The sequence below is a fragment of the Crocodylus porosus genome, unplaced genomic scaffold (genome assembly GCF_001723895.1).
Source record: "Crocodylus porosus isolate Cpor-Errol unplaced genomic scaffold, CroPor_comp1, whole genome shotgun sequence".
NCBI classification, from domain to species: domain Eukaryota; kingdom Metazoa; phylum Chordata; order Crocodylia; family Crocodylidae; genus Crocodylus; species Crocodylus porosus.
Window position 1 is genome coordinate 67,479,887 of NW_017728950.1, and position 21,833 is coordinate 67,501,719.

At 39.2% G+C, this 21,833-nt stretch overlaps 1 protein-coding gene across 4 annotated transcripts in view; it reads right to left on the minus strand.

The window, feature by feature from the left end:
• PRUNE2 (prune homolog 2) overlaps window positions 1–21,833 on the minus strand; it is a 204,592-nt gene that overhangs the window by 132,872 nt on the left and 49,887 nt on the right. For all 4 annotated transcript variants that reach the window (XM_019555153.1, XM_019555152.1, XM_019555151.1 and 1 more), the window contains exons 4-6: window positions 21,108–21,271; window positions 10,521–10,673; window positions 6,437–6,531 (exon numbers count right to left, since the gene is read on the minus strand). In XM_019555153.1, the coding sequence (XP_019410698.1) occupies window positions 6,437–6,531; window positions 10,521–10,673; window positions 21,108–21,271 (412 nt within the window). The remainder of the gene's footprint in view (window positions 1–6,436; window positions 6,532–10,520; window positions 10,674–21,107; window positions 21,272–21,833) is intronic.

The following is a 21,833-nucleotide window of genomic DNA, read 5'->3' on the forward strand; positions in this document are numbered from 1 at the left end:
ACAGTTTCAGTTTTTGGCTGAGCAGCCAAGAAGTGTTGATAGTTCAGTTGTGAAAGAGTTAAAACCATAGCTGTTCCCTGAGCAGGAAAGGTAAGGTAAGATGAAGATTGGGCTCTGTCCCTATTCTATGTAGCCATAACTCTAGAAAAAATCTGTCCTTCTTCATTCTGCCTTCCCAAAATGAAGGTGCACATCCTTACCTGGGGCCATGTGGTATGTGGCAAAATACAGTATTCAATTAGCACCATTACAGTTGTTGCTAAACAAAAAATAATTACCAAGTGTATGCACTAAAAGTAAGAGCCATTGGTATCTATATTTTAATAAGAAAAAGTAGGGTTTATCACCGTAGTAACCAAATAGTTTAAGACATTAAGGAATTTATCTTTGCAGGACACCTGTCAGGTAAACAAGCATTATCGTTCCTCTTATTAAGAAAGGGAGGCAAGCAAGTGATTTATCAAAGATCACACAGGAAGTTAGAGGCAGAAATGTCACAGGAACCTTCCAAACTCCAATTCCGTGCCAAACACACCAGACCAATCTTCCTTAAGGACCTAAGTCAGAATCTATTTTCATTATACATCTGTTAGACCTATCATAAAGCACAGATCCTCATACCTTGAATTATGTGCTAGGGTGATACTTCATTTATTAAAATATCAATGTCCCCTGTTGGTGGTATAATGATTTTAAAAACTGTCCTTACTATCCTTAAATAATCACGTAATCAGAGCCTGAACGCTTCAGGTGCGACAATTTTGCTCTTCATGACACTTATCAACTACAGCAGTAAACATGTGTCTATGAATGGCATACTGTTCCTGATGGGCTGCAGCAGATAAAAATCACATTATTATTATCATTATTAGTAACAGCAGCAGCTGTGATACCATCAGAATTAATAAATCCTAACAGATGAGAAAAGATCATTCTACCAAAGCAAATAATCAAGCCTAAGGAAACCTCCCCACTGAAAGCAACGGTTACATATCCGTTGATTTAAAGGACAATTTGACCCTGTTAACTTTCTAAAAACACAAATACATTATAGATTCAACGTCTGTGACATAAAAGCAAAGCAGTCTGTACCTAATATTCCCCTTGATGTTTAATTATTTAATGTCTGTTGCCTGTTATCATTATTAGAAGTATTCTAATCAAGACTTTTCTAGTTGGAGGAGTGGCACGCAGAGCAGAACACTGTGATTTTGCAAAGCCATCTTCACTACTGATGCTGTTACAGACTATTCTGTTCCTCACAAGCCAATAAGTTAACAGCTGTCCTGCCTGCTCCTATCATGCCTTGTAAGTCAGATAGACTTCTTAAAGAGTTTGCACAAAGTGCACCAAGGCAACAACAACAAAAAGTAATCCCCAGCCAAACAGAGAGAATGGAGCAGTGCCAGTCCAGTTACCAAACATTTCTTTTGAAAACAGCAGTATCAAAAGAAATGACATTTGGAACATTCCTGGCAAATGTTCCTTTTTTCTTACTGATTTACACGCACCAATATAAATTTAAATCAGATGTTTGTGGAGGACTTAATCAGCAACATGTATCACCCAAAACACTTATCATCTGTCCCCGGTAACTAAAGACAGAACAATGTTGGTAATAAAATGATATCTGGATTTCAACTAATGTCACTGGAAATCATGGGGGGGGGTTTCTCCTTTTTCCTCTGTTATTCCTTTTAGCTATATTCCAAATGATGTACATCTGAATATCAGCATAAGCACACTGTTTGACAATAAAATTTTAATGTTCACTGACGCACAGTATTCTAAGGTCAAACAGGAGGTATTTAATGAGAACAGTCCTGAACCTTGTCAGCTTTTACCACTATCAAAATCTACTGTGGTCAAATGTGTTTGAAGGCAGTAGAAGGGGATCTAAGTTATGGAAGAGACTGTGCCCCATCTTCCAATGATTTTGCAAGGGAGAAAGAAGGAATAAAGCAGGGGTGGGCAAAACATGGCCCGCAGGCCAGATGTGACCTGACAGTCCAGTCTATCTGGCCTGCAGGGCCCCTAAAAAAAAGTAGAAAATTAATATTGATCTGCCTCTGGCTGGCTGTGATGCAGCCCTCGATGGCTTGCCAAAACTGAGTAAGCGGCCCTCCACACAAAATAATTGCCCACCCCTGGAATAAACGGGATGTTCAGCTATAAGAGGATTATATAGATTATCCAGGGAACACAGGAGCTGCATTCCATAAGTCGTTTCCAGGTTTCTTAACTGAAAGTTGATTTTTTAATTGCAAGTTCAACTTCTATTATTTATTGAAAAATGCAAAATTATAGACAAAGGTCAAAATAATGTAGCACTATAAGGCAGGCGTGTCAAATTCATCCTGCCCCCCCAAGCCAGACCATGGGGCTCTCTGTGGGACTGACCACAACCTGGCAGCTGTGGGGCCAGTGGTCATGATGGCAACAGCTATGTCAGAGTCAGCACAAGGATCCAGGTGGTGGTTTCAGGACCAGCCAGTGACAGAGACAGCAGTGCAAGTGGATGGCTGAACTGCTGCAAAGCAAAGCAGGGTTGTGTCATCATCACAGCCAGACCCAACAGGGCTCCATTGCCACAGGTTCTGCAGTAGGCCTTGCCCCCTGCTAGCCTCACCCCCAAATTTCCTGGCCCACCAGGTGTCCCACGTGCCAGAGGAAACAACTCCATGGGCTGAATCTAACCATATGCTGTATGGTTGACATTCCTGCTATAAAACATTATGAAATCCTATTTCCTCTATTCAGAGAAATTCATTTTCAGTAGTGTCCTCCTATGTCTCTTGACATGACTATATATTTAGAAATTTTAGGGACCAAATTTAAGGCTGATTCAGAAAGCAAAGTTGGTGGCGTGACAGAGGACTATTTGAGAAAGTATCCAGACACAGTAACTCCTTATTTCTTTACTTCCTAATACAGTTTTTTAAAAGGTGTCATCTTTTATAAAGTATAACTTTTGGGGTTGCTGTTAGCTGGACTGCTCCAACACTTTTTCATTGCAACAGGATGTGGTAGAGATAGGTAGCATAGCCAGGTTCAAAAAGGGACTAAATAAATTAATGGATGATAGATCTATTAATGGCTATTGAACAAAATAGTTGGAGATGTTTCCTCTGCCTTCTCTGAACAATAATGCTGGATGACAGGGAGGGTACTGGATAGGTGATAGATCACTCTAGCTCTATCAAGTTCAATGCTCTCCTTCCATAGCATCCACCCCTGCAACTCTTGGGAACAGGATACTGAGCTAGATAGAATATTAATCTGACCCATTTCTTATTTTCTTATACATTTTCAGCCTTATTTGTGTATGTGTGTTTGTAATGTTTTACAAATAATTTTATTCTGCAATACATTTCATAGTGAATCAATTGTGATGAAGAATCAACCATGTGAATCTTCAGACTTCTTTGATGAGTAAAACAGGTAGGGCTTTCATGAGAGTAATATATTCTATTACTGAGGGGTCCAAGAAAGAATAACCAGTTCCCAGGAAAATGTGTAGAAACCAGAAGCAAGGAATTATGGTAGCTGGGACCCCAGGGAAAATCTGTGACTCCACAAATGGTCAGAATTTAAACTGCAGCCATATCTTTATATTATGTAAATGTACCTCTGGTCTTTTTTTCTTTCTTTTGTTTCAATATCTGCAACAATCTAGTTAGCCTTCTGATTAATTACTAAATCAGCATGTAAATTATTACCACAGACAGTACTTCCATTCTATTGCTTATTCAATAAGATAAACATTAACATTTTCACTTAATAGCCAGTACAATTTATATTTTGTACGGCTCAAGGTACATAGCTATTGAAATCCATTTATACAAATTATCTTGAGATAAATTATACAAAACACTTTGAGTCAGTTTAGAATAGATGATAGGCAGCCATACAAAGCCACAGACCATTCAACCCAACTACCATCATTGTAACAATTAAGTTCTTGGGAGTTTACCAAATGTAGTTAACATGCTTAACGAGTCCCCTAATACAGTGTTGCTCCAGGTAGTGGGTTCTGCTCCAGCTGCTTAAATTTGTGCAAGAGATATGTTTAAGATCCCATTTCTTTAAGAAGCCAGGATCTGTTTTGGTTAACAGTGCCAATCAAGAAGACTTCCAGCAATAGCCAAAAAAGAGCCCCAAACTGAAAGGCCAAAGAGCAATTATTAATTTATACCTCTCAAAAATTTAGGAACAGATTTCCTAAGCACATTGAACTCCCACTGAGTTATGGAAGCTCAACCCCTTTGATACTAGAATCATGCCTCCAAACTAAAACATTCAACGGTCAATTGGAGATCAAGGAATACTTTACTGCTATTCCCAGGAAACATTTTTTTAAATACAAAAAGAAAGATTAGAGCATAAAACAGATGCAGAAAATATCTGTTTTTCATTCCCTGAAATACTGTTAAGTTCCACTTATTTCACAGACAATGGCATGAAAATGGTAGAGTATAGTTAGCTATGTTAGTCTGAAGTCAGGCAGAACACAGGGTAGATTTTGTACCTTAAAGACTAACTAAATAAGAGATGTATAGCATAAGCTTTCTCAGGCAGTGGGCTTACTTCATTAGATGTTGTGAAGGGACTGCAAGAGGCAGATCTTCTAAATAGAAAGCAGTGATTAAAATACCAAAGATAGGGAAAAAGGGAAGAAAAGGAGGGCACACTGCTGAGAGAGACGAGGAGAAGAGAGAAAAAAGAAGTAGTTCCCATTGAGGGACATACTGCTTATAAAAGCTAATCCAGGTAATAGAATAAGAATCCATAGTCTTCGTTTCAACCGTATTTAATACAATACAGTCTGTGGATGATTTTGTGTGCTGCAATTTCCCATTCAAGTTCATCTAAGATGACAAAACTTTAAAAATAAACTTGAATGGGAATTTGTGGATCCAGAAATCATCCATGGATTTGGTAAGCTTACAAAAGCTTATTCATCTCTGATTTAGTTAGCCTTTAAGGTGCAAATCTACCCTGCTTTCTGCATAAAAGTGGTAGCCAGGAATTTGGGGGTTTTGTCAAACTTATCGAAACAGGTCAAATAAACCCATAGGTATTTCTATCTAAACTGGCACTCTGTCTAGCCGTTCAAAGGAGGATTTGGCTAATACACAATGGATAACATAGTCAATAATATCAAATGTGATTCTTTTAAGTGAGTTGTCCAGTATACAAATCAGTGTAAGAACTGAATTGAGACTATTTTTGAAGGGTTATATGGAAGGAATCTCCCATGAGAAGGATCAATATATACAACGGATGCTCTATCCTCCTGCCTTATCCTTGTCATGTAATGAAAATCACTAACATCATTAGTTCTGTTCAGAGGCTATACTCCTCAGCCCCACACACTTAGCTGCTTCTCAGGGGCACAGAAGAGAAAGCAGGCTTCTTGTGTGTGCCCACTGCCTCATACCCACAAAGAGGTGACAGAGCCAGTCATTATTCAAATGATTTGAGCTCCGCTTCAATTACTTTTCAACAGTTACATGTAAAAGTTATGACAGCACAATGCTCATTTAAAACAGTACACTAGAGCAGGGGTAACCATCTTTCCTGGCTGTGGGCTGAAATGACGCACCCCAGGTCAGAGGTGAGCAACTGAGGACTCTAATATCCCTCTGCTACCCTTGTCCCTGTGGTGATGCAGGAAAGCACCAACAGCCAAAGCCCCCACCACTGAATGCCACGAAAGTCCCGCATCCACAGGCTGGATTCAAAGCTCCTGTGAGCCATTGACACACCCAGACCTAGAGGAAAGATAACTTCTGTGAAACATTCATAGCTACAAAGGTTTAATTATTATGCATGCACCTGCACACACACACGCTCTTAAATAAGAGCATTCTGGTTTAAGTGGAGTCAGTCCAGAGGCATAATACTGAAACCCAGCAAACATCACAAACAAGATGACTTCCCTCATTATTGTTAACACAAGAAATGTATAAGGGAAGCACCCACTTGATTAACAAATTGGAAGGTTTTCTTGTGAATCCTGGAAGTGCCAAAATTACTGCAGGTAGGTTTCAAGGGAGGTTTAGAAAAGTCAAAAAGAGCCAATCCCTTTCCTTAGGAGTTGAAAGATTGTTCACTCTGCTGTACAAAAGGGCAGGTATTATGAAAGTGGAAGATAGGGCAAGGCCTGAGTTAGCTGACTGCCTACTGCAATATGAAAGAAAAGCACATAACCTATGGTTTTTAATTTTTCACTGCATTTATGAATCATTGTCAGTGAATTTTATCTGAAAATATAACCAGATGTATAGCAATGGAGAAAATCAGGCCACAAATAATTACTGAGTTTAAAAAAGAGCAAATTACATACACCATCTTAAGAAAGTTTCCCGGATAACTGATGAAAGAATTGGTTACAGATATGCAGTTTAGTTGTTTAATAACTATATTCTCTTACCTCAAGACTCATGTACACAGTGCTAATTGCTACTTTAATTTCTCCATCTGATAGCTCCTTGAGATCCTTCAGCATTACTTCCTCTATATTTAAACCTGTTTGGGATATAAAAAAACTGTTCAATATCTTCAACTGGTTAGAGTTGTTCAACAGCATGAGTTAAGAACAGAACTTGAGCCTTAACATTCAATCTTCTGGGTTTTAATATTTATTTTAATTCATAATATTGAATTAATTTACATCCTCGGTAGTGCTTATTTAAATCTAGGGGAATAGATATAAAAAAGAACAGCATGCCCAAGATATTCATTCATTAAGTTTTCCTCAGTTGAACCTGAAAAGGCTCAGATCTGGAAGTACCTTGGGTATTATTGGTTGATGAGAGCACCCACTAACCATCCCCAGAAAGTTGACATGTAGTGCATTTATATGACTAAAATGCATTTTTGCATGTTTAAACTCATTCAGAGTTGAATCAGTTAAGACACATACAAATATAAACTTTGTGGCCTCATTTGCTCTTGATCTTCCTTTCACATATACAAATAATTGTTTTTTCAAGTAATAATAGTACTATGGCTTATACGTCCCAGAAGTAGAGAGAACTCCATCAAGGATCCCTGCTATAGAGACTGGAAACCCCAAGGGCTATGAGGATTTCTAAGCTCTATGCTGTGAGCCTAGATCTATTGTCTGATCTCTGTACTTAGAACTTAGATGGGCCACCAACCTGCAGTTACTTATATGAACATGCTTACTTCTACACATTCAGAATAGTACTAATAGTTGCAATCCTGGTCTTATTTAAATCAATGGCAATTTTGCTACTGCCTTCACTGGGGCTAGGATTGCACCCTCTGAAGACAACAGGATTACTCAAAGGGCACATCTACACTAGACCTTTACTGAAGCATAGAGTAATTAGTTCTACACATCTAGCATCTACACGTGTGGCACTATTAGGCCATAGGAAACTAATTAACTCCACAGCACGGTAGTACTTGTAAATACAAGTACTATCCTACTGCACAGTTATATACTGCATAGTGTGACAGAGCACCTCAGTGCCTGTCACTTTAAGGGCTTTGAGTGACAGCCCTGAGTCCCTGTGGATATAAGACTGCAAGCCCCAGGAAGGGGGCATAGCGGTGACCCCAGTGAAGGGGAGAAAGTGTCTCCAGGGAAGCGAGCAGGAAGAGCCAAATGCCTGGACAGGGGCTTGTGGCTAAAGTCAGCCTAGTGTTAGGTATAAGGACCATCACCCATAGAGTAGGCTGCAAGAGGCACCTGTAGGGCTGCAGGAGGACCACCCAGAGTGTGTGTAGGTAAGCCTGATGGCCCAAAGGCTGCTCAAAGGAGCAGGGCAGGTTGAGTGGCCCAGTGAGGGGCAGTGTGAATGAGGCCCTGTAAGAGGGGGAGAATGAGAAGATTGTGAGAGACCCAGCAAGGGGCAGAGTTTTTGGTCCAGCTTCTGTCCAGAGCAACTATAATTTTGGATGCCATCTGCAAGGCATGGGACATGGTAAGGGAAAGTCAGAGCTGTGTGTATACCCCTTGACACTGGGACATTAAAATGGGCAGCTTCCCGCTTATTATATCATGTATATCCCAACAAGTCATGGCAGGTGAAACAGGGCAGACTGCCTTAGATGGAGGAGCGGCCAATATGGTGACTGGCCACAAGTAGGCTCTTTCATCACACACAGGAACACACATGTAGATGGTGACCTGGGTGTAAATTGCACCTGGTCATCCCAGCCATCAGGGCATCACACTCCTGCCTGATGCCTAGCCATATGGCTTGGCAGCTGCAGGAGCCTTGTGACCCAGCCAGTTCCTCCACCACCCAACACAGCTACCTGCTGCCTGGGCCTTACCCCCCATGCCCTTTGCCAGTCTAAGGCTCCCCTCTGGAGTCCAGGCCACACTGCTGCACCAGCTAGAGCCTGGGCCTGACCAGGGCTGCCCCCAGGCAGCTGTGGACAGAGCTTGGAGCTCCTCCTGGCTTATGTAGAGGGGCAGAACAGGGCAGGAGGAGCCCTGTCCTAAACTACTCCTGCCTGGCTCATTTTGTTGCTGTCCTGGGAACATTTGAGATGCTGTGCCCAGGAGTATTCAACTGTGGTGCAAATTGCTCCACAGTTTATTCAGTCATATTAATTGTACATGTAGATGTGCCCAAAGTGAGCAAAGTTGAGCACATTCACTACTTCCTAGATCTGGGCTGGGAATAGGGTGGCCATCATACAGAACAGTCCAATTTTCCTGTCCTCTATTGATACGAAACTTGATGCCTTTATGTCCTCTGTTTCACGCTTCAAGAGAAAACTAGAAGACATAAATGCATTGGGTTTCATATCAATAGAGGACAGAGGACAGAGTAGCAGAAAACTGGAATGTCCTCTGTGATGGTCACCTTAGCTGGGAATAGTGATATAACAGTGCACACAACAGGTGTGTCTACACGTGCTATTACTGTGCATGAATAAATTGTGGAGCTTATTGCTCTAGAGTTTATTGATCCCAGGCATGCCATTTGAACATGCTCCTGGGAACAATTAACTCTGAAGTAATATGCTCTGCAGTTTATTCATGTGCAGCATATGGAGCCAGGTCAGAGTAGCCCTGGCTGGCAAGGGACCTTGGGGAGCAGCTCTAGGCTTGCACTGATCAGGTGCAATTCAGGTAGTGAATGTGCTTAACTGGAGCTGCTCTCCACCATTCAACATGTTACACAGGGGCTGTCTGGGGCATGCCCCATACCAAAGCACCCTAATGCCCCAGTCAGCCCCTCCAGCACCCACACCAGCACTGCTACATTTTTTACTCCATATTTACAAGTACTATCCTGCTGTGGAGTAAATTAGTTTACTCCAGCCTAATAGAGGCGCACATGTAGATGCTGAGACATTTACTGTGCAGCTAATTAATCAACTGTGCAGTAAATGTTTCGTGTAGATGCACACAATCGCCATCAGAGTATGGCCTTTTAATTATTATCTAACATCTTCACTAATGATTTACAAGATAGGCTAAAACAGCATATTTGGTCTAAACTAGCTAAAACAGTCAGGAGCCTAGAGGATCATGAATATGAAAATAACAAAATTTAATGTGATTTATCTGTGTAAAAAAAATCATAGATATCCAAAGGAGGAGAGGAAGGAAAGGGGGTCTGAAATAATGCAAAACAGGGTTAATTTAATAGGAGGGAAATATCCCAGGAAGCATGAATAATCAAAGGGGTGTAAGGATAGTAGGGAAAAGCAAAAACAATGTAAGTTTACAATATGACATGGCAACAAAAAAAGGCCAATGAAAGTTTTGCTATATATCCAGAGGCAATATATATATGACACAGCTTGGAAGAACCAAATCTGCTTTACTTAACCTGCAAGAAACAATGAAATCTGCTTAATTCATTTGTGAATTGCATCTCTGAAGTGTCATGTTTCACTGAATTTTGTTTCTACCCAGGAATCCTTAGCAAAAATACTATTTTTACTTTTGATCTCTAAAACAATGGCTTTGATGATTTTGAGCAAAATGGTCCAGTCTCATATTTGAGTGAAGGAGAAATATGATTTTCCATTATTAAAATAATTGATATTTCAAGCTTTATCAGGTAAACTTCACTCCACTGAGATAAGGACCAAGTAATCAAACTCTATGCAGGTGTGGGCTTGCTGGCTTCAGAAGTTAAAGTCCATCCCCAAGATGTACACAACTCCTTGGTGATAGTTTAAAGTGGTATTTGTACTTTGCCAAGTTCTGTTCTGGTGCTCTGTTATGTCCCCTTGCACCAGGACGAATGTTTAATAAAAAAATGTATGCGGTAGCTGGTTCATATACGTTTGTGCTGCAAAGTCACTCTCAGTCTTTAGAACCTCAGTGGTTTCTCCTCAGAAACCTGGGTTGCATGCTGCCCCTTAAATCAGTCATTTTAAAGCAACTATCCCATGTTAGTACAAATAAAGATATTTTAAGGTATCTGCTGTCATCTTACAGGATGATCCCTTCTACCTAGCTGTAAACACATAATAAATTTGCCGAGTGCCTGAGGAATAAAAATAAACTGCATTACCCTGAGCATTCAACTGGGTCTCCTGAAAAACAGAGATGATTTCTTCTCGAGGTGGTAGATCTGGAAACTTTTCTTCTAGAAGTAACAGCATTTTCTCCTGTTGCTCTGTCATTCTTTCAGGTTCCACAGACATACACTTGAAGAGAATGCTTCCTGAAACATTGCAAAAGCAAAGTCAGTCCCTCCTGTATAACAAATAGTTAAAGAAAGTACACTTCTTTCTTCAGCATGTTTGAAGCCCTTGCTGCCTTTGGCTGCATCCAGATGGGCAGCCATGTGCTATTTGCAGTGCCACAAGTCTCTTTGTGACACTGCAACTGCCTGCAGTGAATGTTCAAATGTTCCCTGTGCTGCAAATTTTCAGGACAGGGCAAAAATTTACTACCAGGATTCCCAGTAGCAAAAAAAAAAAAAAAAAGAAAAAGAAAAAAAGGTGGCATGGTGCATGCCCAACAAGCATACATCAGCACACACAGAAGCTGGGTCATCCAGAGCAATGCTCTGACTGCCGGCTAGGCCTCTGTGCTGCCTGAGCTGAGCCCCCACTATTCCGGGCCACCAGGTAAGACTGATGACTGATGGCACCAGCAACAGTAGCTGAAGAGCCAGGAGGAGCCGTGCAAGGGCAGTTTGCCTGTTGTGGCACAATTTGTCCCACAATGAAGGGCACGTTCAGGGGCTTGCACTGCAGAAATTCATGCTGCCCATGCCCCTGCATCTCTGGACACAGACTTTGGGTTTGTCTTCATTGAGTTATAAACAGAGTACCATCAACACATCCTTAACTTGATTGTGAAGGTGCTTTTTTAACTCAGTCGGGCAGGACTGCCAGGGGGCATACATTACAGCTAGAGTTAGCACAACTCATCAGCAGTTAAAATGCCACGTCTGTGCTGCTATATAATTGCTCTGTGTAACAATCTTATTGTCCTTGCAATTGCTTCCACTCAAGCTAGGCTAACGCTAAGGCATTCTAGCTCAAATGTGGGTAACTCAAATTTTAACTTTGCAGTATAGACATAGCCTCCAGGTAGGTCAGTATAGGCTTACACACAAAGGTCAGTCAAGATTGATAGGAACATTTTCCATGTTCTGTGCAACCAAAATGTCAAATTCAGTAAAAAAAACTACACAGTTTCTTTGTTGTTTCTTGATGAATCTAGCACATTAAAAAGCCACTTCTAACTTATTTCTATTTTTATAGGTTTCTGTTATATTTATACTTGTGGAGCTCCCTCCTGCCCCATGATGGCCACAAGAACATTCCCTTTTGTTCAAAAAATTAACATAGGGGGTTTTTTATATGAGTTTTTCCCATAAGTATAAAGAGCTGCTTTCTCCAGGAGCCAGTAGTTTACATCCCATTTCTAGGTTAATCTCCATTTTCCATACACTCCCGTTTTTCATGCCCTGTAGCTATGCATTTATGGGCACAGAGTATATGGTTAATGCACAAAAAGCAGTATAGCAAAATAAACAATTAAGTGGGAAATAACACCAGACCATGACTGTACAGCTCAGAAGAAAAAGTCTTATTCCTTTAAGTTACACATAATAGGCAAATAACATTTTTGCTCGACTCCATTATTTGTGCAAGCACAATATTTGTAATGACCTTTCTTTCTGTCAGTATAAAACAAACCTCTTCTAAAGGACTTTGAGGATGACCTTAGAAACAGGAGTCTATGTTAATCACCAACCGTTCCAACACAACTGACTCCCGCAGATTCAAAGCCAATGAGCTTATAGAAAAAGCATAATACATTCAGCCAAATAAAATGACACATTAATTTTGAAGTTAAAAGAAACATGAGTCCATTAAGTAATTGCAGCATCATTGGTATGCTGCTGCAAGACAGAAATGGAGTAGCGGTATTTCCAGAAGATTGTATACAGCAGACCATCTTTCAAATTCCAGCCTTGGTGTAAAAAGTATTGCTGGAAGGTACAGGATTCAAGGTCATTTCCCCTTTGTTAACATACCCAAAGAAAATACTCATTGCCAATTATTCATACTAAATTAAAGACAATACAATCTTATACTTTAGCATTATTTTTTATTTGTTCTACAATAGCACCTAGAGATTCCAAGAAGGATCAGGATCCCACTGGGTTAGGTGTCCTTGACAAATACATAGGACACCTATGCAGTAAGTGCAAACACACAGGAAAAGACCATCACTCACTACCCCAAAGAGTTTATAATTTAAAAAGACAAGATCCACAGAGTGGTAAAGCAACTTGCACATCAAAAAAGGAAGTCAGTGGCAGAGCTAAGACATGAGCCCACATGTATTGGCTTCTAGTCTAGTGCCATATTCATGAGACCAGAAGCCAGTAAGATGAGAGCACTCCTTCAACCCTTTATTGTTAAGCACCATACAGCTGGCTAACTGCCTTAAAGTGTTTCTTTTTCCAACTCCCAGGGCACGCCTACACGAGACACTATGATGCAGTAGCAACCATCTACTACACTGTAGCTCATTGCAACCATGCAGCAGCTCTGTCAGGCACTAACCATGTGGCAACAATACTGCTCACTGGTAATGAGCTATGGCATAGTAGCTTATTGCTATTGCTCCATAGCATCGGGGGGGAAAACGTGCAGCAATGGTATTTTAGTACTTTTACTAAAATGACTGCACAATAATAACTGTGCAGTCCACCACACATGTAGCTGTGGTTCCTGTGAAGCAGCCAAGTTTTTTCAAATCTAGCAAATACATTTCTCCTCCTCCTTTGTGTGACAGTCTTTTTCCAGGTTTCAAGTGTTGACTTTTTATGGTATAGTCAAGTCTATCAAAATAGTTTAGTTTGAAAATTTAAAAATGGTAAATAGTAAGGGCCTTCCCAATCCCAATTATTACAGAAAATTACTGTAAGAGTTTTCCTCAAACTTTACAAAATAATTATTATGACACAAAAGAAAGTTTTATCCTCCAGAGTGATTTTCTTCAGAAAGTTATAAACACATGAAGTAGGATGATGTGCTCCTGAAAGTAATTTTGCGCTATGTACTGACTTCACTACCAGGCAAAAACTAATGCACTACTGCAAGACAGGGGATAAATATCCCAGATAAGATGAGACATTTCCATACTAATTCAAGAAATCAATTAGGCCTAACTTACCTATATGGAAATACACAAATTGAAAATATACAGAACCATAACAAATATTATAATGTATTAGGATAAGACCAGAAGAAAGGCTTTACAAATGTATTTTACCAGCAATTTTCAATAGGTCACCCTGATATTTGTCTATGAATAACAACTGTGATATCACAACTAAACTTTTCCTGTTTTACTGTATATCGAAGCCACTGTATTCCTTAATTTATAACACCACTTTACACTATAATAATACTTATCAAGATATTACTAATTCAACCTTTTCATTTAACCGTTGAATCAGAAGTGGAAAGAAAAATCTGTGTAGAAATATTTCTTATAACAAGGAAGGGAGAATACAGATATCAGAACTACATACACTTTAAATGGACTGACACCAAATTAAGTTATATTTATAGTCTTCCCAGGTTAAAAGTCTTTCTTTGAAGATTATAGCTGAAAATGAAAAGCTCAGGGCAAGCTATTTGTTAAAGCACTTTCTCATTAACTGATCTCACTAAGTGAGATACTGCTAAATAAAGTAAACATCATAATGTTCTTGACTTACTCTAGTTTTATGTCAGTCTTAAAATTATTTTTAATAGATTGTCCTCTTTCCTGAAGTAGCATTAAAAACATAAAAGAAATACAAAATTCATAGGGAGTATATATTGCGGGCAATTTTTTGAAAAGTGGCTAGTGATTATTAGGTGGCTAAATTATTTCTCCATAAAGAGGCCTGATTTTTAAGTATCTACAAATAAGTAACCAAAATCTGAAGGACCCCACATTTCTGTTCAATTTTGCAATTGTACACCTCTATTTTTAGTGTGTTGTTCTTAAGGTGAAGAGTAGTTACAATATATTTGTCACCTCTAACTTTAACTAAAGGAATATGTTAAACAAACCTAAAGAAATATGGAAAACAAACACCAGAAGTAGCAGAGGCTGTCAGAAAACGAACTACTAGAAAACACAGTAAAGTACTAGGCATCAAATGTAAACACACAGAAGCTCATCAGTTTGGAATTAAAGAAGGCTACAAGGTCACCCCAGATTTGTGTGGCTAATTGACCAGAAAAAACTAAGATCAAGTGGGTTATGCTTCAGCCCAACAAAAATACCATCACCTTACTAATTTTCTTTTTATGTATCACATGTCAAGCTTGCCTAATTACACAATTGATTACAAATTGAGCAATAATTACACTACAGTTTTTGCCTAATCAATCCAGGGTTTCAATTAAGCTCTAAGTACAGGACTATATTCTAAAAAGCTGAGGAAGGCATAAGCCATACAGAAACAATAAGAGGAAAATAATTACTGGTTCTCACAATTTGAGCAAATATTTCTCTTGTGTCTCTCACACAATGATTACGCAGCCATTACATTAATGCAGTAGATCATTTGACTTGACTTTCCCCGTGTCTCAGAATTTCAAATCAATCATGATCATATCCACAACATACATGTAGCTTTTCCCTTAAAGCCCTCAAAAGTATCTGTCAGCCCACCTGGTCTCTGAATGTCTACCTCAACATTTTAAGCTTTGTTGTCATAGATTATCATGTTTAGTTCAAATTAATAATGGAGTTTAGGAAGTGTTAGAGTGATGTTGCAACTGTGGTGGTTCAGGAATTATGCAAGGGGCAAGGGTTTCTTTGGGTGATAGCTTTTATTGGACCAGCTACATAGTTGGAATAGAGTTAGAAAAGCCTTTGAATGCAAGACATTCTACTAAAGAATTAACCTCATTTTTATTAAACTAATTTTTCTGAAGAAGAATGTCTTGCATTTGAAAGCTTGTCTAATTAGGCCAGCTAAGCAGCTGGTCCAATAAAAGATATCACTGTAAGAAATCCTTGCCTCTCACATACTTTCTGGAGCATCACAGGTACAGCATCACTTTTTACGCTATGGTCGTAACACTGGCATAACTCCATTGACTTTAAATAAACCACTTCTGATTCGCATTAGTGTATCTCAAAATAAACTTACATCTTTTGTATCGGAGCTCAACTTCATAATAAAAAATCGCTACTAATGACTGTTACATTTTTTTTCACTTCAAGCACAGTTTTATGAAAGCACTTTTGAAGATAACACTGTCCTGCTATAGACATGTTCTTGTGGATTTTCTATTGGGAAAACTAGTCTTAAATTCCTATTATATTCTCAATAGGATACATACATTATTTCATATTTGTAAAACCAGAGATTGAACATGGGAACAAGACGGAGTGCAGGCATGCACTCTCCCTGGGTACCTGACAGCAGGCTTAAGCTCTTGATTGATTGCTATGTTACTCTCAAGCTTGGCAACTTGGCATGCTCTGAATGTGTACAAAATTTCCTGAAGGAAAACCCATTTGGGGTTTTAGGAGGATTAAACATTTGCATCCAAACATGAAATGTCAGCCTTAAAACACCACTGGAATAACAAATCAAAATGGGCAAACAACTTGAAAAGCAGTTTTACGTGTGTGAGGGCACACTGCAGTCATGCAGTGTGATTGTTTAACTTTTCTGCTAAGGTGAAAGGAAGTGACAAGGAGCCTTCTCATATTAACAGAGTATCAGCAATTCCCAAAGTTAGCCCTGGGGCATCTCCTTCCTTCAATCACAGTAATGTATCTGTCAGCATTAATGGGAGGTGCACACAATCCCCTGCATATCCATGGTACACTGGACTCCTTGGTTTCCCTCTGGGACATTCCCAGATAGCTGAGAGAGGCAATGCTCTTGGAATTGGCCTTGGCTCAGTAACAATACATCACTTGATTTCTCCCCAGCCTAGGGATGCTTTCATTACCGCTTTTCCAGATTGATTCAAGTCCATCTTGTCCTATACTCTTTTAAGTATCTGCTATACAGACGATCTATCAACCTAGAACACCTCCGGCAAACAACTTGTTTTTACTGAGAACTGGTGCAATTCCCACTGGATTCCTGAAAGCACTGCAGAAGCTTTTCTGTCCACTGACATGCAGAAATGAAAGAAAATGCAATATGTAATCTAAGGTTCAATAACTATTGTGCAGTTCACACTGCATTACCTGGGTTTTAGGGGAAGGAATATTGGATAATACGGTATGCCTCTTTAAAAAAAATAATGGACATTTTATTCTTTTTGCAAAGCAATTCAGAAGTGAAGCACCACTTTTGCCAAAAGCAATTGCTATGCATTAATATTAAACACGATCTAATGAAGGCAGAAGTCGTTTTGGGAAAACATTAAGAACAGCACAGGCATCTCCTGAATGATAAGTTTGTGCCTGAAAAGAAAAGTGCAGTGAAATACAGAAGCTTTTCACCTCCATTCTCATCTTTCAGCTGAAAAGGGAAATCTTTTGGGGAGGGGTGAATCAGCAGCCTTTCATGAACACTGTATATACAACAACAAGCAGACCTCACTCATCACCACTAGTTAAAAGCACATATTTGTAGCTCAAATTTTTGCAGTGTCCTAAGCAAAGATAGTTGCCTTCCAGAAAATAATTTATTTTTCTGCACAATGGGAAAATATCTTTGCAGTCCAAAAACATGTTTGGTGGAACTGGAAATGTTCCCTTCTCTCTCATATTTGCAACATAATTCTTTTAGACTCCATGGCCATTTAAGAAATGTGCGACCCATTCATCTGCCAAGTAAGACCAAAAATACCAGTGCCTTCTCTGAACTCCTTAAAAGGATTTTTGGAGCATTACTGTGAGTTAAAATAACAAACTAATCTTCTTTACTGGAAGCCAAACTGCATCAGCACTGAACTGAAACATATTCATATGCTCATGCACAGAAATATCTAATGCAGTAGGTTTTGCCATAAATGCTGCTGCTGTTGCTGCTGCTATTAAATTTGCCTGTATTTACATGTTGCAATCTGCACCTTGTGGCATCCTTCAAGGCCTTATACAAATAAACATAAGGAGGCATTTTTGAGAGCCCACTCACCCAAGGTACCTGACAGGCAGTGTTTTGAATCACATCCTTGCCAGCTGGCTCAAACAAAAAATGTAATGATTCAGCAATTTAATGGATCTTGAGTTTGGCAATAGTCCCCTAGTAAACATCTCTGGGGAAATGAAATAATACAGGCCCAAGACTCTGGCAGGTTTTATAATTGTTTGCTTCTGGCACACACCCAGAGTCAGAACAAACTCTGACTTAAGGCAAAAATGATTGTACAATACTTTGAGTCCTGGAGCAGGATCTATTCAAGACCCAAGGGTAGAATTAGCTTACAGCATATTTGAAGAGGAGACAAAGATCAGGAACTCATGCAGCTGAAAAAGACCTTAAATATTAAAACTGCCCGAGTCAATAATGCTCAGTTCTGCACGGATACATTTACCCCCATCCCCCCTTCTGACTTGTTTTTCCCATTCAAAAGCACATCTAATTTGTTCAAAGTTAGAACAGTGCATGTCTGTGCAGTTGTAAATACCTCTGCCTATTATTAAAACTGGTATATAGTGTGAGCAGGCTGGGAGATAGAAACCTGTGGAGATGGCAGCTAATGAAACTGTCACATCTGATACAGGGCAACTGCATAAATATTTTGAAAAGAGGGTATTCAATCATCTTACTACACTTCTCAGACAATATGCCTCTTTGGGCCCAATCTGGTGCCCACTACAGTAAAAGACAAGCTCCAGTTGAGTTCACTGATGCAAGATCAGGGGCTAAGTGTCTCTGTTCAGCTGTTTTATGAAAATGAATTCCAAATTCATAGCACTTGCATTTCAGGTTAGCTCTCTACCTATAAACTACCCCAAAAATGGGTATATATAAACCAATTTTTGTACATTGAAGGAATGGAGATGTGGCAGCTGTACATAGGTACTCTTTACGCTCTTGCATCCCAGATATCCTCCTAGAATGAGATACATCAGCCTTCTAGCACACACCCACTGATGATGCAGCAGGAAGCAGCTACTCATCCTCCCAAGAAGGTACTTTGTTGGTAGCTAACCACAACATCAGAACAATAAAGGGAAAGCAAATAGTTGACAGTATCTGTATATCAGCAGGAATTCTACTACCTACACATTTATAGTGCCATCATTTTTCCTTGATTACTGCCGAGCGAGATTTGGGATCCCATATTATGCCAGCATACGCACCTTGGCAAGAGGCATGAATCATAACAGTAGAGTGATCTGAGCAGGATATGGGTAGATGGTAAGGACAGAATTGAATCTGTGTTTATAAATATGTATAGTCTTAACAATTTGGACAATATAATAAAAATTAAAAGTAATATTAGCAGTCTGTGACTTTCTGACACTCATTTGCTACTTACAAAAGGCTTTTTTTTAAAACACCCAAGCTCACTATACTACTGAATTTAGTACTTTTACTGTTTCTGTATCTTTCACTAGCAAAAAAAGACTACATACCCTAGTTGCTGAAAATGCATAATACTCAAGATCACTGGTTCTCAGCCTTTTCAGGGACAGGGCACCCCCCACCACTTCTTTGAGAGTGGCAGCATCCGTGATTGAGAACCACTGTTGGTGCTGTCTCAATTTATCACAGTGCTTCTCAGCCAGGTTCTGCTACCTCCAGTAAAACTGCTGCACACAGCCATCCCAGGGAAGAACAATAATGTGTGCGCATGTTCTGAGCAGCCTAAAGCAGACAGGAGCTACTTTGGGCTATGTACCCCTTTTGTTCTCCATTATTCTGATTCCAGATGGGGTGGCGGGGAGAAGACTGGGAAGGGTACATAGTATCAACCAGATCCTGCCTGCTTTAGTGTGATCAGAGATCTAGTGCAGGAAGAGTGGTTAGGGCAGTTTTACCTGGCTGCCACCATGGTGGCAGTGCTTGTATTGTGGCACCCCAGCTCTGAACACCTGCTCTGGGAAGATAATTATCCACCGACTCACTTCTCTGGCCTTAGTTATTCAAATGTTACTGATTATCTCTCATGTCATGCAGAAGAAGAAAAAGAAAACAGATAACTATAATTTCATTAGGTGTGAGTCTAATTCCACAAGCACTTGCTGCAAAATTAAGCACTTGCTACCGTAAACAGTCACATTGACTTCAATCGAACTATGAATGGCAATAAACACTAAACGTTATAATAGGTGTCTGAATGACTGGCCTTCACATTTGCATCAAAGAAAAAATACTGTCTATTGTTTTAGCTTTTATAGCAAATACATTTATTGTGTTTGCATATTAAACCGGAATACTATCTTTGAACAATGTAGGATATAAAGCTTGTATTATCTATAATGTCATATATTTGTATCGACAAAGAGGCCTCTTGACATAAACCCCCAAATGCCTTCTTTCATTCTGTCACAAAGATAGATGATTATGCTTACTTGGTTAGTTGAGGGCATAGTTTCCCATAGAGCTATTCTACAGAGATCTGCAGACTGCAAAATATTTAATGGCAGGTTTACTGGGGTCCATTAGTTATGAAACATTTTAAAGAGATTTGGCTACATTCTGTACTGTTAACAACCTTCCTCATATACTGATGAAAGGCCTTTTTAAAAATAATAACTTGTATAATTTCTTAAGGTAAATTCATTAGCTATGGTGATGGGCATCTTATAAAAATCAAAAGAACAGAAAAGAAGAGAATAAGCTCCTATCATTTCCTAGAGAGTACACAAAACCTAGAGAGTACACAAAGGTTCAGAATCCTAGTTGTTAAATTTGCCAAAGTTAATGACATCAGAGAAAATATCATAATCATAAGTGTTTATCATTTTAGCATATTGGTCTTGAAAATATATTCCAGAACGGGAACAACAGAAATAAGTAATTAAGTTTCGGGCAATATCCAGTTCTTTTATAATCTTAGCTTTACATCTAACAAATAGTTCTGTCACACTGAGGAGTCGGAAGACACTGATAAATGTAATAAACTACAAAGAAAAGAACTGAGAGGCATTTGTGACTGTATTGAAGCCCCACTGCTTAATACTGTGGTGGGCAGATGAGGCAAACTGAGAGGAAAGGGTAATGGAGATTTGATTACAGCATTCTTAGATAATGAAAGTTACACATTATATCATAAAAGCAGGATTATATAAACATAGTTTTGATTGGGAGAAGTGTTAACATGCAAGCATGAAACCCTGTTCCATATTCATTGTCCACTATAGGGCAGGAGTATCTTTAGTACCAATAACTCAGAGTCCCCGGAAGCAAAGTTCGAACTCCAAGAGCTATTCCAGCTACCCAGCTGATGTGTAGACAGCTCCATTTAATATTCCTCTCTAGTGATACAACAAGGACCCCTCATGCCTATTTTTAAATGCACATTTTTAATATTCAATATAATGTTACTCTTTAACAAACTCTTTACTCCCTGCTTCTTTTATGAAGCTTCCCGTGGTCTTTAAAGGGATTGTTAACCAAAGAATGGATCACACTCTTTCTGCATGAGCAGATTCAGAAACACTCCATTAAACCTTTCAGTATTTAAAATAAAGAGTAATCTCTCACCTCTGAGGAGATGAGCCAGTTGCTGAGTGATTAACTCTGGTGCCTCTTGAAGAATCTCTTTTACTACTAGCGAGGAAGAAGACTCTTGTAACTCCAGGCTGCCATCACATTGCTCATCTGGACTGATGACTTTGACAACAGCTGACTCCAAACCTTTATCATCACTATTAAGCAAAGTAAAAAAATTAATAATGAATATTTTCTTTCTTTTTGTTTGTTCTGTAAACACCCCCATGTAGCCTTTTCAGTTATTTTGCTATAGTTAGCCATACAACATTTACCAACATTTTTTAAAAGAAAAGCCAGTATTTAACAACAGGTGCTGCCAGATGGTTATTCTCAAGCGTTCTTATTCAAATTCTTTCAAGAATGAAGCAGTAAAATATTCATGAACTGCTCCACACCCAAGTCCTGAAGTCACCATTGTAGAGTGAAGAATTTAGATTGTCTTTGAAATAATTGATGCTTGATCTATAGTGTGTGCTTAGACTTGAATGCCTCTGCTTGCCTTAACAAAATACCTAATGAAAATATAATTTGAAAAAAAATTAGTGGCCATATGGCAAATACAGTCCTTTTAATGGAGATGTTGGGCTCTTTCTCAACATATTTTGGCTCTTTATCCAAGCTAGGTGTTTCAGGCATGGACTGTTTCTGCTTTTTCTCCTGCTATAATACAACATCAAATCCAAATTTCATCAAATAATATAAAATAAAATCATAATT